Source organism: Camelina sativa, chromosome 8 (genome assembly GCF_030686135.1).
Source record: "Camelina sativa cultivar CO46 ecotype springtype chromosome 8, ASM3068613v1".
Classification (NCBI taxonomy): Eukaryota; Viridiplantae; Streptophyta; class Magnoliopsida; order Brassicales; family Brassicaceae; genus Camelina; species Camelina sativa.
This window is the reverse complement of record NC_141887.1, coordinates 23,368,096-23,383,110: the sequence shown is the minus strand read 5'-3', so window position 1 is coordinate 23,383,110 and position 15,015 is coordinate 23,368,096. Positions and strand designations below refer to the sequence as shown.

The 15,015-nt window shown below is 37.0% G+C and overlaps 3 protein-coding genes across 4 annotated transcripts; 1 reads left to right on the top strand and 2 right to left on the bottom strand.

Annotated features, from left to right (window-relative positions):
* Positions 1-1,901: 1,901 nt before the first annotated feature.
* LOC104707666 (uncharacterized) lies at positions 1,902-3,006 on the bottom strand. 2 transcript variants are annotated; one of them, XM_010424064.2, is made up of 4 exons: positions 2,789-3,006; positions 2,634-2,697; positions 2,452-2,560; positions 1,902-2,329 (listed from the first exon to the last, which is right to left on the bottom strand). In XM_010424064.2, the coding sequence occupies exons 2-4, from the start codon at positions 2,693-2,695 to the stop codon at positions 2,054-2,056; spliced, it is 447 nt and encodes a 148-aa protein (XP_010422366.2). In that variant the 5' UTR covers positions 2,696-2,697; positions 2,789-3,006; the 3' UTR covers positions 1,902-2,053. The 2 variants fall into 2 exon arrangements, with proteins under 2 accessions (XP_010422366.2, XP_010422365.2); XM_010424063.2 differs by having other exon boundaries at positions 2,634-2,862.
* A 7,358-nt stretch (positions 3,007-10,364) lies between these two features.
* LOC104707665 (uncharacterized) lies at positions 10,365-11,934 on the bottom strand. Its single transcript, XM_019228799.2, has 5 exons — positions 11,640-11,934; positions 11,430-11,476; positions 11,230-11,332; positions 10,846-11,147; positions 10,365-10,637 (listed from the first exon to the last, which is right to left on the bottom strand). Exons 1-5 carry the CDS (start codon positions 11,748-11,750, stop codon positions 10,568-10,570), a joined length of 633 nt encoding a protein of 210 aa, XP_019084344.2. The 5' UTR covers positions 11,751-11,934; the 3' UTR covers positions 10,365-10,567.
* A 253-nt stretch (positions 11,935-12,187) lies between these two features.
* LOC104707664 (uncharacterized) lies at positions 12,188-13,649 on the top strand. Its single transcript, XM_087460429.1, has 5 exons — positions 12,188-12,459; positions 12,622-12,668; positions 12,766-12,868; positions 12,956-13,257; positions 13,374-13,649. The coding sequence occupies exons 1-5, from the start codon at positions 12,349-12,351 to the stop codon at positions 13,474-13,476; spliced, it is 666 nt and encodes a 221-aa protein (XP_087316555.1). The 5' UTR covers positions 12,188-12,348; the 3' UTR covers positions 13,477-13,649.
* The last annotated feature ends 1,366 nt before the right edge of the window (positions 13,650-15,015 follow it).

Here is a 15,015-nt window from a genome sequence, read left to right as displayed (position 1 = left end):
CACTTCCTGGAAGGTCACCCATCCTGAAACTACTCCAGCATAAGCACACTTAACTGTAGAGTTCTCTCACGATCTTTGACCGGAAATATAAGTGCACTTTGATGACATAGGTGGCCAACACAATTTTTTTAGCCTCTCCACAAACCGGGATGTCACAAAAATATTTTGTCAAATCGGATTACATGCTAGCATGAGAAATGGTTGACGAAGTTGAGTATGGTCCGACCTGTACAGCTCTCTGAGTTCACGCTTGGTAACTTAGAGTTGCACCAAAACTTCAACACTTTTTTGGCAAATTTCCTATGGATTTCTCCTTGTGATTGACCAGCTAGCTCACCGAGGTGTACGGTGTGACACTCGGTTTAAAAGATGTGACTCTGCGGTCGATACATTTAGTCACGCCCTCTTTGAGTGTCCACATTTGCGTAAGATTTGAGATTTTTCTCCGGTTCCAATAGTATCAGTAGGTTTCCTTTATACTTCGGCGTATTCAAACTTAGATTTTGTTTTCTGGAAAGGATCGCCTCAGCCGGGAGAACCAGACACACAATTTCAGTTACCATGGATTTTTTTGTCGCTCTCAAAATATAGGAATAAAAAGTTTTTCAAGGTATAAAGGTAGAGCCAATAAATGTTATAAATCAGGATTATTTATGTGATAAGTTATTATGGGAGGAGGCACAATCTTTCTCAGAGGATTCCTCCTTTGGTCCTTTTAGTAGTCCGAGATCAATTACCTTGTTGTCAGATTGATAACTTTTGGAAGGCAACAAATTTAAATACTGGCTTAGGCTGGCGGTGTTTTAACGGTGAGGATAAGACTTTGTTATTGGGAGCAAGATGTCTTCGATGAAGCCCTTCCAGCTCCATTCGGAGTTAGAAGCATTGATATGAGTCATGGAAAATATCCTTTTGTTGGACTTGTTTATCAAAGTTTCGAGATGGATTGTGCTGAGCTAGTCTCGATGGTGCAGACTCCTGAAGATTGGCCGGCAATTTTCAACCTGCTGAATGAATTAAACTTGCTCCTAGATTCTTTTCCACTCTTCACACTGTTTAAGATTCCACGTGCATAAAATTTGAAGGCAAATTGCCTCGCTCGATCTTCGAGAACACTAATCTCTGAAACTTCATTTGTAAATTCTTTTCCTCTGGTTTGGATCACCAATCTTGGAATTCTCTTCTAATAAATGTTTGGTTGGCAAAAAAAATCATCATGCATGCAACCACACATTGCATGGGCTAACACCTAGCTATCCTAAAAACAATAGTTTCTTTGGTTTAATATTGACAGAGTAGCGAGCGGCTAAGACTAAAAGATTCTTAAAATCTACGGTCATGATTTAAAAGAAGTTAGGCAAAGAATAGCTGAGATTATAACATAAAATCGGGTCAGAATATCGGGTTAATTAATATAACTCGTGTTTATCCAATTTCAAAACTATTATAATTACGTTTTTTACCTCTTTCACATATTTTTTTACTATTATAGTTACGGTTTTTTACCTCTTTTACATATTTTTTTGTTTTGTTTTCATTGACATTTAGATGTATTTTTCTACAAAACTAATGTTAGTTTTATTAAAAACTTTCCGGTGGTTAATAAGAGGAAAGTGTTTGACAAAAAAAAAATAAAAAAAAATAAGAGGAAAGTACTAAATTTTTAAGAGCAAACATTTGTTCCGATAAAAGTTAAAAAGGCTGATTACGTAGTAAAACTTTAAGGAAAGTTAAATTAAATGACAATTGCCGCCTGCCGGTGAGAAGAATCAAACTCACCACCTCTCTTATTCTCATACCCACTTTAAACTATTATTAACATGACGACCGTTCCAATAGTCAAATCGAATTGGGCCAAAAGCACAAACTTGTATTGCTTGGTTTCAGGGCCCCACTAGTAATTGGACAAAGTGAAACCTTTGTATTGCTTGGTCTCGGTGGATACTTAAGATATTTCTTTTAGATGTGATTCCAATGCTCGCAAGGACGACAAATTATCTTTTCTGCCAAAATTTAAAAGTAATTAAGGCTTTCACAGAAAATAAATTAACCATCATACTACAGGAAAAATAAATCTCGGCCCTTCATTGCATCTGTTTAGCCTCTCAAAAAGCACGGCATATGTTGGCCTGAGGGCGTGTCCAAGACTCCAGCGAATACGATTCAAATCGCCATCGAGATCCGGTGTAGATGTTTCTGTCCGGCTAATGATCTTGAGTTTGACGTACTGATCAATGAGTTCTCGGACATGAATCCTGTCGATGTAATACTCTTTGGCCAAGATAAGCAATAGCTTCTTACGATCTTCGCATGAGAGACTCAAGTAGGCCTACGCACATGCAGGAAAACTCATCAACCCCGAGTATATATCCGTCCACACTCACTATACACATGACACATATTCCTTGTAAACATGAACAAACACACGAATGTACAAAATCTTATCCTTACCACTCTGAATTCATCGAGAATGGTGTCCAACATATTGGTTCTACTCATTGAAATAGCCAAATGCATCTTCTCACGCACTTCATCAAAGTCGCCGCTTTTGGATAACCCTCTTTATCAATTAAAAAAGATATGAATTACAACTTTATCATCAGTATTGAGATGGAATTATCAAAATGCATTACCCTTTGTCGTCAATAGTAATAGGAAGATGAATAACGTGCGATGGCTGAAAATTCGAGCTCATTACTATATAATAAGAACAACACATACGTTTCAAAAATTACGGTAATTACTAACTAGATTCAAACCAGAGATATAGTCACGTAAAAAATCATACGTTCTATTGGGTTCGTATGCCTAAACGTTCAATATAATTTGAAGGGGGAAAAAACACACGACGGGTGCCTATTACGACATAATGTTCACAAGAATCTTATGCTTGCTCAATACTTTTACGTTGGCCAATCCACACCAGGAAAAACAAAAGAATAATAAAATAAAACAAATACAGAGCATATGAGTTACTGCTCACTGCTCGTAAGAAATAGTATGCTGGGTTTTTATGCTCACTGCTCGTAAGAATATAAATAATGAAATTTGCTAATTATCATCCGTGTTTTACTAAGTCACAAAATAATTTACTTATGAAAGCCAAAATCTTTGTTGCCCATTTTTAGGATATTGTTCATTCTCATAATACCTGATTTAACGCTAAGAAAACGGATCAAGATGCGTAAGTGCCCTATATTGCGGCAACTGTCATTTACACATCTTCTATTTCTTAAAGTAGGAATATTATAGGAGAATTTTGTTTATGCATTTGCACGATAATTTTTTTTGTGAACACCGAGTCGCACAACAAGAAAAATTGTCCACATCCGCAAATTAGCTACAAACATGTTGTGACTAAGTAATTTTGTACAACAAATAAGACACAATCTTGAAAGTGCAAAATCCTTAACTATTTTGTGTCTAATTTGTGGCCATGGATACAAAACGTCAAAACCACAAACATTTCTTGTTATTATTTGTGGCACAATAGCTAAATATAGCCACAAATTTTTTTCGTAACTATATAACCACGGTATAGTCAAACATATCTTCTGGCAAAAGATAATTACAACCAAAATTTGTAAATATTTGTTGATATAGCCATAGAACTATCCTCACTATATCTGGCAAATGTGTTGCTATTTTTGGAATGAATCCAGTACCTCTTATCATTAACTATGAAAAAATCATAGTATGAATCGTGCTTTACTCATGGTTTCATCGAAGACAAATCAAACTTAAAATTTTGAAATCTTCCAAGAAAATTAAAAAACAAGTGTTTGGTGTTAATCCAACAAAGAGACGAAATGAGTTTGACATTCATGGTTCATATTAAGTTTGATTATATGATGAAATAACTATATAGCATAACCGCATGTCCAAATTATACGTTTGTTTTCACATTTCCGTGTAATTAAATCGGTTTTGGGCCTTCTGGACACATTTTCGTTCTCATCACGTGATCACTAATCAGTCGCCAACAAAAGTAAATAGGTATACTCAAATTTGAAACAAGTACGTAGAAATAGAAATGAAACACAAACAACAATTAAAGTGTAAGATCAGAGAAAGGAGATGAATATTTCTGTGTATATATCTTTGGGTATCAATACCAATATATATTGTTACAAACGCGTAGCTAGCAAGACGTAATAATTACAGAGATTTGGAGAGAATATACAGTGCAGGATATGGAACAAATAAAACTCTAAGGTCGTGATATATGGAATATCATTGCAGGGACAATAATATCCCATTATAAAGGAACACATACCAACAACAAATGCAAAACTATGCCAAGTGGGAAAGTAGACGGAGAGGATGGCAGTATACGCAACCACGCCTCAAACCAATACGTACTGGAAATATACGAAACCACGTTCTCCGGTATCAACTAAACCAGAAAAACTACTTGGATTGGGAAGATTGAACTACCTAACACAAGCCAAGAGGCCCAAGACATAGAGAACCACAAACAGAAGAAGGTGAGGAAACAAACAACGACACCGAAGTTGAAGCAAAAACAGAGGATATATATAGGAGAACCGTGATAATCCAGACGGAGGTGAAACGCCTAAGGAGCTATCATTTTACGATTGTTGAGATGAGATTGAAAACTGAGCAGCAAACAACCACAAACTGAGGCGAAGGGGAACCAAACAGAGACATGGACTACTTAACCTTTTTGAATAGAGCACTGTGTTCAAGCGCCAAAAAAAAAACAAAGAAGAGAACCTCTTTCAAGGAAACCCATACCGCCAATTCCTTGACCACGAGCAAAAACTCCTAAGTCCCAACCACGAGCAAAAACTCCTAAGTCCCAACCACAGAAAAATAAATACCTAAAAACCACAACAACAACGAAGCCACTCCACCAACACCGCCACGAGACAACCGCAATGAAGCATCCCAGATTTAGTTCATTGTCTTATGCAATCTAGAGATGACACACCGTAGGAAGCAACTCTAACGCCCCAGACCGCGACCCGGTCACTCGGCCGGACAAACCGCGGGACGCGGCCCGGGAGAGCGTCACGTAGGTCAACCGCCCGCAGTCTAGCCGAGGTTCCACCAACGAATTAGGATCCCCAGCCGGTCCGCCGGCAGACGCCCATCCGCTTCGCACGCCCTCAGGCTTTGCAACCCTATGGGACGCACACGGCGTTGTGCTAGTCCAGACTAGACCATACCATACCACTTGTCCGAATATATAATAAAATAGCAAGATTTACATATATATACTTGCAAGGTTCACAAATGATAAAAATCATTCAAGGAAAACAGTTGGATCCAATCGAATAACAACAAATTCAAGAGACACGGATTTGCAATACAGCACGAAAACATCCTATCCAGTTTCCTAATCCAACTCTACCCACTTACTTTCCCTGCAAGAAAAACAATGGAGGAGAGGAGTGAGTAATCTAGGATTACTCAGTGAGTTGGACATCTAACTACATGCTATCCTCTAACATGCTATCTCATCTCAATCCTCTACCCCAAACAATCCCAACAAAGCATGCAAAGCGGAAGCGTAACAAGCAATCAATCAAACAAGCAATCAGTCAAGCAAGCAATCACATAATCAATCTAGACAACAATCAAGACACTTGACTCTTCTAGACTCCTCAACCTAACTTGGCCTTCACACCACCACACCCGCAATCACTGCCAGGTGGAACTGCTAGCGGTGCATCACTCACTTGATCACCCTAGACTTCTCATGAAATAGGACCATCAAGCGGATCCCATCAACGCTTGAGTCCTACCATGATCAACACACACTTCCTAAGGAAACACTTCCTAGGAACCAACCACACATCCTAGGCCCCCTCGATTCTCTATCCCATCCCATCACACTCCGCGTTGAAACCACACAGGTAACCAACCGGACTCACACAGGTCTCCGTGTTGAAACCACACACGTAACCAACCGGAGAACCAACACTTCCGCGTTGAAACCACACAGGTAACCAACCGGACTCACACACGCCGCATCGTCATGCGGTTCGGGCTAGTAGCTAGCTAGACACCGAAAGATTGTCCCAACATGAGATCCCTCTAGAATAGCTCACCGGACAATTCACCACTCAACTCATGATGGGAATAGAGATCGACTTCTAGCTACGACCTGAGACTCCGACTCAGACTCTACCTATAACACACACTTAACTCTATGTCTACCACACTAGAATTAAGCATACAATCACATAAGCAAGCAAGAAACAAGCATACAAGCAAGTAAACAAGCAAGCAATCAAACACACAATCACCCCAAAGCTTAAGATGCAAGATGAATGCACATGCAACCTAAGATACTACACATGCATGCAACCCTACATGCACCCACCCCAAAGTTTTAGGTTTAAATTAAATTAATTCTTCCAATTAAATTTCTTTTTAGCACTTCACCAATTTAACACATGCATGCGACTCTCTCCTCCCTGGAGATTCACACATGACTTCACCAAAAATGATTCACCATGTCCGAGCTCACATCAAGACCATGGGAACATTTTTCTCAAGTTTTGGGCCCTCATGCGGCTTTCTCCTCCCTGGAGATTCTCGCATAGACTAACCCAAAACAGCCCATACCGTAGACTGGTCTCACATCCAAAGTCATGAGGAGCCAACTCAATTTCGGGGCTTACATGCGGCTCTTTCCTCCCAGGAAATTCTCACATGGCTAACCAAAATTTCTCCACTCATGAATCAACCTCTCACCCAGTCTACGAGGGATTACCACCACAACCACTCAAGCAAAAATTAAAATAATTAATTTTAATTATGCTTAACTCTTCTTTAAATCTCCGACTAGACATTCTAGGCATTTCACACTTGCAACTAATCTTAAAAATAATTTCTCCAATTTTAAAAATTCTTAAACCCCAAAAATTAAGCATGCAAGGCATTTCACACTTGCAGCTAATTTTTAAAAATGCCATTGTTCCCTAAGAATGCATCAACCCCTTCAAATCTAGCATGCAACGCGTTTCACACTTGCAACCAGTTTGAAAAATGCAATTCTAACCCAAGAATGCATAAACAAAAACCCCACAACCCTCTTGACTACATGCAACCATCTAGATCTACATGTAGCAAGAGAGATCAACCACACTACAAGGCCGATGCAAGAGCAAGAGAGCTAAAGCACCTCCTTAAGCACGATCTCCACTTGCTCTTAACAAACAACCACTCAACACATCTACAACCAAAGCCTCAACTCACCTTAGCTTGTAGATCTTGGCAGATTGATCTTCACCATCCCACTTCTCCACCACGCCAATCTGACAGCACTTCCTCTAGATCTTGAGTTTCCCTTCCTCTAGATCTCTCCTTCTTCCTCTTCCTTGGTCGAAAATCAAGAGATTTTCTTTTCAAAAGCTTGAGAGAAAATTTTAGCAAAGTTTATTTGTCTAGAGAGAGTTTTGGTCGAAAATAAGAGATTGAGGGGTATATATAGTCCTCTCTCTCGTTCTCTTGGCTGGGCAGGTGGCGAAAATCAAGTGACAAATGTCCAGAATTTTGCATGTCACTAATGCTCACTCTCACTCACTCGCGTGTGTATCTCACTCTCTTGCGAAACACACTTAATCGCGCGACACGTGGCGTTTCTCTTGCATGCAGAGAGACTTTTCCACTTCCTCGTCCGTCCGCGTCTCTCTTGCGTCCCAAGCTCCCGCGTTCGACCGCAAAACCGAACTAAACATATGCGAATTGATTCTGTGCCACTCTCCGGTCCTCCCGACCGTGGCTTCAATCTTTCCTGACCGTTCCCGGACTCCTCGTCCGTAACCTTGGTCTTTCGCGTCTGTCTCCGGACCTTGCGTCAGTGATTCCGACCATTCCAGTCCTACGATTATTTGACATCCATTTCCTCCTTGGACTTGGTAACTTTTCTTGCAAATCACTCATTCAATTTTTGAGATTTTATTTTTCTCCGTCTGCCAAGGGCATCGCACGTCCCTGGCACATCTTCTCCGTCCGGTACGTACTTCTTGATACGGGTTATTACAGCAACGCTGCAACTTTAGAAGAAACCACCTAAACACAGAGCACCACGAAACCCAATATGAAGCCAAATATAGGCATGAATAAATAAATACGCACATGAATACCCATATTTTATTGCTTCATGCTATGAATATGATAACATGTAAATAAATTACTTACATTATAGTTGATGAAACACAAAAGTTACTTTTTTTTTAATTTATTTTATGTACGTTACTTGATTTGTGACCGCTCCGACTACATCCTAGGTAGTTTGTTTAGACAATATTTTTGCTCTGTTTTGAGTTAATAAGCGTGAATTTTTTCTATGCAGAGTACAATGAGCGAGCTGTTTTTGGAGAAGTGAAAATTTTCACTTGTGATTCATGTTTCCACTAATCATGTCACATCAATTCTTGATCGTCCCATCTCGAAACTCATTAAAACCAATCTCCTATAAATAATTATACGATTAAGATTATTTGTGTGTGCTTTATATAGTGTTTTGAAGATATATGTTGTAAACATATCTTCTTTGTTAACTAAAACAAACACTACATGCATGCAACCGTCAAATGCATAGTTAAAATTAATGGTGTCTAACTTCATTCATATTCATCAAAATTTCATTTTCAATAAGTTATATTGTTAACCAGATTTCAAATTAATACCACACACATATATAGCAAATGTTGTCGACTTATCAATATAATTAGGTTTGAACTCGCGGTATACCACAAAATAATTGTTTATTATATATATATAGATATATATATTCGATCTTAATTTTTTACTCGGAGTGGTATAAAATTGTTTTTTCTTTTTCATATTGTAATGTTGCTCTATAAGTTTATTTTCTTGGGCAAAATAACTATAAGTTTTTAATAGTCCACATAAATATTTAAAATAAATATAAGGTAAAACACGCAAGGGTTCTTAATTTGTCAGCCATTTTTCTCAGACAAAAAAAAATATAACTTTATTTAAGAGAATTTGAAGTAGATTGTTTTAATAAATCCATTATAGAAAATGTAAAATACATATAATGAAAAATCAAAGTTTGACAATGTAAAAAAAACCTAACTCCTTGATAAGCTTATTCCACGTACTGACGTACGACACCTTCGAAGTAAACGGTGCCTTATACCTTGAAATGAAGTTTACCATTAGCTTCTTGTGGACAAAATACTCGCTGCAATCCCATGCTTCCCAGGAGCGTGTGAGTATATAGTTTCCTATCAGAACAAACATTTAAGAAGCTAGTGCCACAAAAGGAAATGTTACAAACCTGTTCTACAATAGAGTTATCAATTATAGCCACCCTCTGGTTTAGCTATCTATATCAGCTCTTGTGTAAATCAGTTCATTTGACATTCTTCAATGTCGGTTTAGATTTACAAATGAGGTGGTTAGGATTTAAATTTTACAATTAAAACAAAATTTTATGTCGGTTTGAGTTTACAAATGAGGTGGTTAGAATTTAGATTTTACAATTAGAATAAAATTATATATCGGTTTGGATTTACAAATGAGGTGGTAGGGTTTAGATTATACTATTAAAACGAAATTATCGATCTATCGGTTTGGTTTATAAAAGAAGGGTTTGAGTTTTAAATTTTACAAAGATGCATACAGATTTTGTTTCTTTATTTTATAAAGAAATGAACAAAGAAGTTTACCCCTAGGGGTGAACCTAACTATTGTCCGTTTCAATAAAGTAACCATAATTAGTTTCCAAACACCTCTTTTTTGTATGAAATCCTTCAAAATACAACCTATAGAGATGTGATCATTTGGGTCATATATTTCAGCTAAAAATTAGAAAAATTCTCCTAAAATCAATTGCAATAATATTTTATGGAACTATTATAATAATTTGAACAATAGATTTGATTAGCGTTTACAAATTATTGATTAAATATATAACATGTGATTGTAAATTATTTTAAATGAATTTATATAAATTTCAAGATCAATAACATCGGATTTTTGAAGAATTTTAGCAATCATCAGTTGAATACTCTAAAATTTTCTAAACTACTAAAATCAATACACCCCCATATATCTCAATTATATTGGTCAGTTCCTTCGACACAATGTTATACCTCCCTCATTATGTATGACCATACTAAGAAAATATAATTTTCACCTATGAAGAGTAGAAGAACAAAGCTATGGCTTCTTTGGAAAGCTGAGTTAGAGGTGAAGATTGTTCATCGCCAGTATGTCGTTTTGTATCAAAAAGATTGATTTTATAGAGTTTTCACACAATATTAGAAAGAATATGTAATGCTTAGCTTGAAATGCATTATTTATTCATATTAACATATTTCATAACTATTAACCAATTGTAATTTACCAAGTTTTAAAATCCTCAATTAATGATTCTTAAATTATTATTATTTTTTTTTTTTGCATCAATTGATAAAGATTTACATAAAATCACAAAATAACACTTCAGAAAATCAATGTTTGTGATACAAAGGAAGTATTATTTTAATCAGTTAATTCCTTTGATCCATTTTCATGCCTCCCACCTTTATGTTTCCCTCCTCCAACTCATTCCACTTGATTACCAGTAGCCTCGGAGCATGTCCATCACCCGCAACTCTAATGCTCGCAACGATGGCACATTCTCTTTTCTGTTTAAAAAATATGGTTTTATCATAATATTTCCATTTTATAAGAAAAAAAAAAAGATGTTTTAGGCCCATCCCCGTATATATAGATCTTTACTAGTTGAGCTATTGACTTTTGATTAATATACTTCCAATTACATGGGATGAATTTACCAACGTTCATTAGTTAGGCTAACAAAAGAAAAACAAAAGTGTGGACAGTTGTACTTACGTGAGCATTGATAGAATGTCTACTTCGAGAGTGCATAAAAACTTGACTCCTCCGGAACTTTTGTGTAGCCTCTCGAAGAGAATATCATAGTCTGGCCGGAGGGCATACTTGAGATTCCGCTCAATGGAGTATAATGCATCGAGATTATCATGCGGCTCCATCTCATTCCTTGGGCAAATCTCGAGTAGTCTGATGAGATATTGGTCAATGAGTTGTTCCACTTGAATGTCATCGACATAATATTCTTTCGCCAATCCAAGAAGTAACTTGTTCCGATCATTACATGAGAGAGTCAAGTAACCCTTCATGGATGTTAAAGAAAAAACCTCATCAAGACCATATATACCTATGTGAATATATAGCACGACTATATTATGCCATTACCTCTTTGAAATCATTCAAAACAGAGTCTAATGCCTCGTTCCGATTAACGGAGATTGCCAAGTGCATTTTCTCAAAAACTCCATCAAAATCCTTAACCGCATTTCTAGTTAAACCCACGTTTCACATTTAGTTTTTTCTTGACTACTTATAAAAATATTACGTACTTACCATAATTATTGCAAATAACGAGAAATATGTACCTTCCTTGGCTACACAAATAAAGGTAGTCTAAGTTGTTTGGGTACCTCTGTCAACCATATATAAAACACATAATTAGAACATAGAAGTCGCCCATCGCTCAACCTTTTCAGTATGAGCTTTCGGTTTCCGTCTAGATATTAGAATTACAAAACGTTTGATGACTTGAAAAACCATAGCAATTCCAGTGAGGATTCAGAGAGAGCACTTACTCGTACTTCATCTGTGAAAATAACGTTCTCATTTGATGGCCTTTTGATGATGCCTTCTTTCTTATTAACACTTTTTTCTTTGTTTAATAATCCAAAAAAAATCTTCTTCATCGTCCTTTTCGAATAACGAAGAGCTTTTCAATGTGATAGTATTTAGTGTTTGAAACTGTAAAAGAAAAAAAGCCGGACTTAAATTTATGCTTTTCTTTTCTTTTTATTTGTTGAAGGACTTGAATTTATGGTTATCCATTAAATAACGAATTTGTAAAAATCACATTTTCACAAACAGATTAATATCTTGCATAATTGTTTTAAAAAAAGTTTTTATGATCACTATCACTGATCACATAAAAAAAGTCAAATTAAAACCCCAATTTAGAATTTATTTCCACATTTAGCTCTTCTCTGACTTGGCTTTTTTTTCTCCACACAACCCTTCCCACTTTTTACCTAGTCAAGTCAGAGAAGAGCTAAATGTGGAAATTAATTCTAAATTTGGGTTTTAATTTGACTTTTTAATGTGATAGTGATCATAAAAACCTTTTTTTAAACAATTATGCAAGATATTTATCTGTTTGTGATAATGTGATTTTTACAAAATTCGTTATTTAAAAGAAAAGCATAAATTCAAGTCCGGCTTTTTTTCTTTTACAGTTTCAAACACTAAATACTTTCACATTAAAAAGCTCTACGGTATTCCAAAAGGACGATGAAGAAGATTTTTTTTGGATTATTAAACAAAGAAAAAAGTATTAATAAGAAAGAAGACATCATCAAAACGCCATCAAATGAGAACGTTATTTTCACAGATGAAGTACGAGTAAGTTCTCTCTCTGAATCCTCACTGGAATTGCTATGGTTTTTCAAGTCATCAAACGTTTTGTAATTCTAATATCTGGACGGAAACCAAAAGCTCATACTGAAAAGGTTGAGCGATGGACGACGTCTTCTAAGTTCTAATTACGTGTGTTATGGTTGACAGAGGTACCCAAACAACTTAGACTACCTTTATGTGTGTAGCAAAGGAAGGTACATATTTCTAGTTAATTGCAATAATTATGGTAAGTACGTAACATTTTTATGGTTAGTCAAGAAAAATATAAATTTGAAACGTGGGTTTAATTAGAAATGCGGTTAAGGACTTTGATGGAGTTTCTGAGAAAATGCACTTGGCGGTCTCAGTTAGTGGGAACGAGGCATTAGACTCTGTTTTGAATGACTTCAAAGAGGTAATGGCATAATATAGTCGTGATATATATAATCATTTAGGTATATATATGGTCTTGATGAGGTTTTTTTCTTTAACATCCATTAAGGGTTACTTGACTCTCTCAAGTAATGATCGGAACAAGTTACTTCTTGGATTGGCGAAAGAATATTATGTCGATGACATTCAAGTGGAACAACTCATTGACCAATATCTCATCAGACTACTCGAGATTTTCCCACGCAATGAGATGGAACCGCATGATGATCTCAATGCATTATACTCCATTGAGCGGAATCTCAAGTATGCCCTCCGGCCAGACTATGATATTCTCTTCGACAGGCTACACAGAAGTTCCCGAGGATTCAAGTTTTTGTGCACTCTCCAAGTAGACATTCTATCACTGCTCACGTAAGTACAACTGTCCACACTTTTTTTTTTCTTTTTTGTAGCCTAACTATAACGAACCTTGGTAAATTCATTCTGTGTAACTGGAAGTATTATGATAAAATCATGTTTTCAAACAGAAAAGAGAATGCGCCATCGTTGCGAGCATTAGAATTGCAGCTTAAGGACAGGATTCGAGGTTATTGGTTAACATGTGGAATGAATTGGAGGAGGGAAACATAAACGTGGGAAGCATAACAATGGATCATGCATGAGTGAAAGCCTCAATTTTGTAGCGTGATTATCTTTGCTTTGTTTTTTTACCATAGCAACCTAAACTCAGTTTAATTTTTCAAATTGTATGGTGCTAAGGTATGGACTTTAATTCGCCAATATTGACAGATCACATATTATAATCCACTGACCAAATATACTGGCATTAAAACATTGTGAGCAATAACAAAAAGATAAAAACCATGGCGGTAACCCAATCATAGGTGTTTGTGCAATTTGTGTGTCATGTGGTTTTCTAAATGGCTTCCATTCAAGAGGACGTCAACGATTTGATCGGGTAAAACGCTTTCTTATATATTATATGTTGACAAATTCAAATCAGAGTGAAGAGTGGAGTTTTCTGGGTTGAGTGGGCCGAAGTGGAGATGCACTAGAGATTGCTGCCTCGTTAAAACTCCTTCGGTAAACCCAATTGGAACAAACCCGAAGTAAGAAAAGATTACAGCTTCTTCTAATGATTTAGGGATGTCTTCATGCTAGCGTGATGGTAAAGACACACATATCAAGCTTTTCAAAGCTGGTCGCACCCAAGCTCCTTCTTTGATGATGTGTTCCATGAACGCTTGGTGTACACATTGGAGCTTGGCTTGTTAGGTAGATATCCGTTGAAAGTGTCCATTAGATGACCTTGACTTGCTCCCCTTGATGATCCTTGGAGGCTTTTTGATGCCACAGACCTTATCCTTGACCATATGTTGATTGCTTGTCGTTGGCTCCTGTGGTTTTGGTCGTACCGCGGTATGGCCGGTACGCGGGTCTCATCACTCTTCCTCGGTGGAGACCTTACCATGGCGAAATAACATAGGGCTTTCAAACCTCATCCTCTTACTTTCTTGCTAGAGGACTAGCAAGAGATAAGTTTGGGGGTGTTGATGTCTCTCTATTTTACACATTTTTAGGTATTTTTTTAGTCATATTTTGCATTGTATAGAGTCTAACCTTAGCTTTTTTAGGTCCTTAACCTTAGATATTTGCATTTAGGTTGTTTAGGTGTTGCATTGTTGCATTTTGGATGAAAACAGGTGCTTTGGAGCCTAAAAAGAGCACGGATGAGGAGTAACTCGAGCAGGTACCCGATGGTATGATCATGCAAGAAGAAAAAATTGAGGCCTTAACCCGATCAAGCGGATCTAAGCTCAAAAGAAACTACCCAAAGCCCAACCCGAGGAGGTACTCGACCCTAGCCTCGTGTAGGTCTTTGGATGACAGCTGTGCAGCTAGGTCAAAGGGTTTCCATATATAAACTCTTTCCTATTTTCTCGAAACAGAACCGGCCACACAAGACAGAGAGAGAGAGAGAGAGAGAGAGAGAGAGAGAGAGAGAGAGAGAGAGAGAGAGAGAGAGAGAGAGAGAGAGAGAGAGAGAGAGGAGAGAGAGAGAGAGAGAGAGCTACTCAGAGAGATTGAGAGCCGATTTTACTTTCTTACAAGCTTTGATAGTTCTTATATTATGTTTTTACAACTCTTTTACACTGATTCTGTATTACA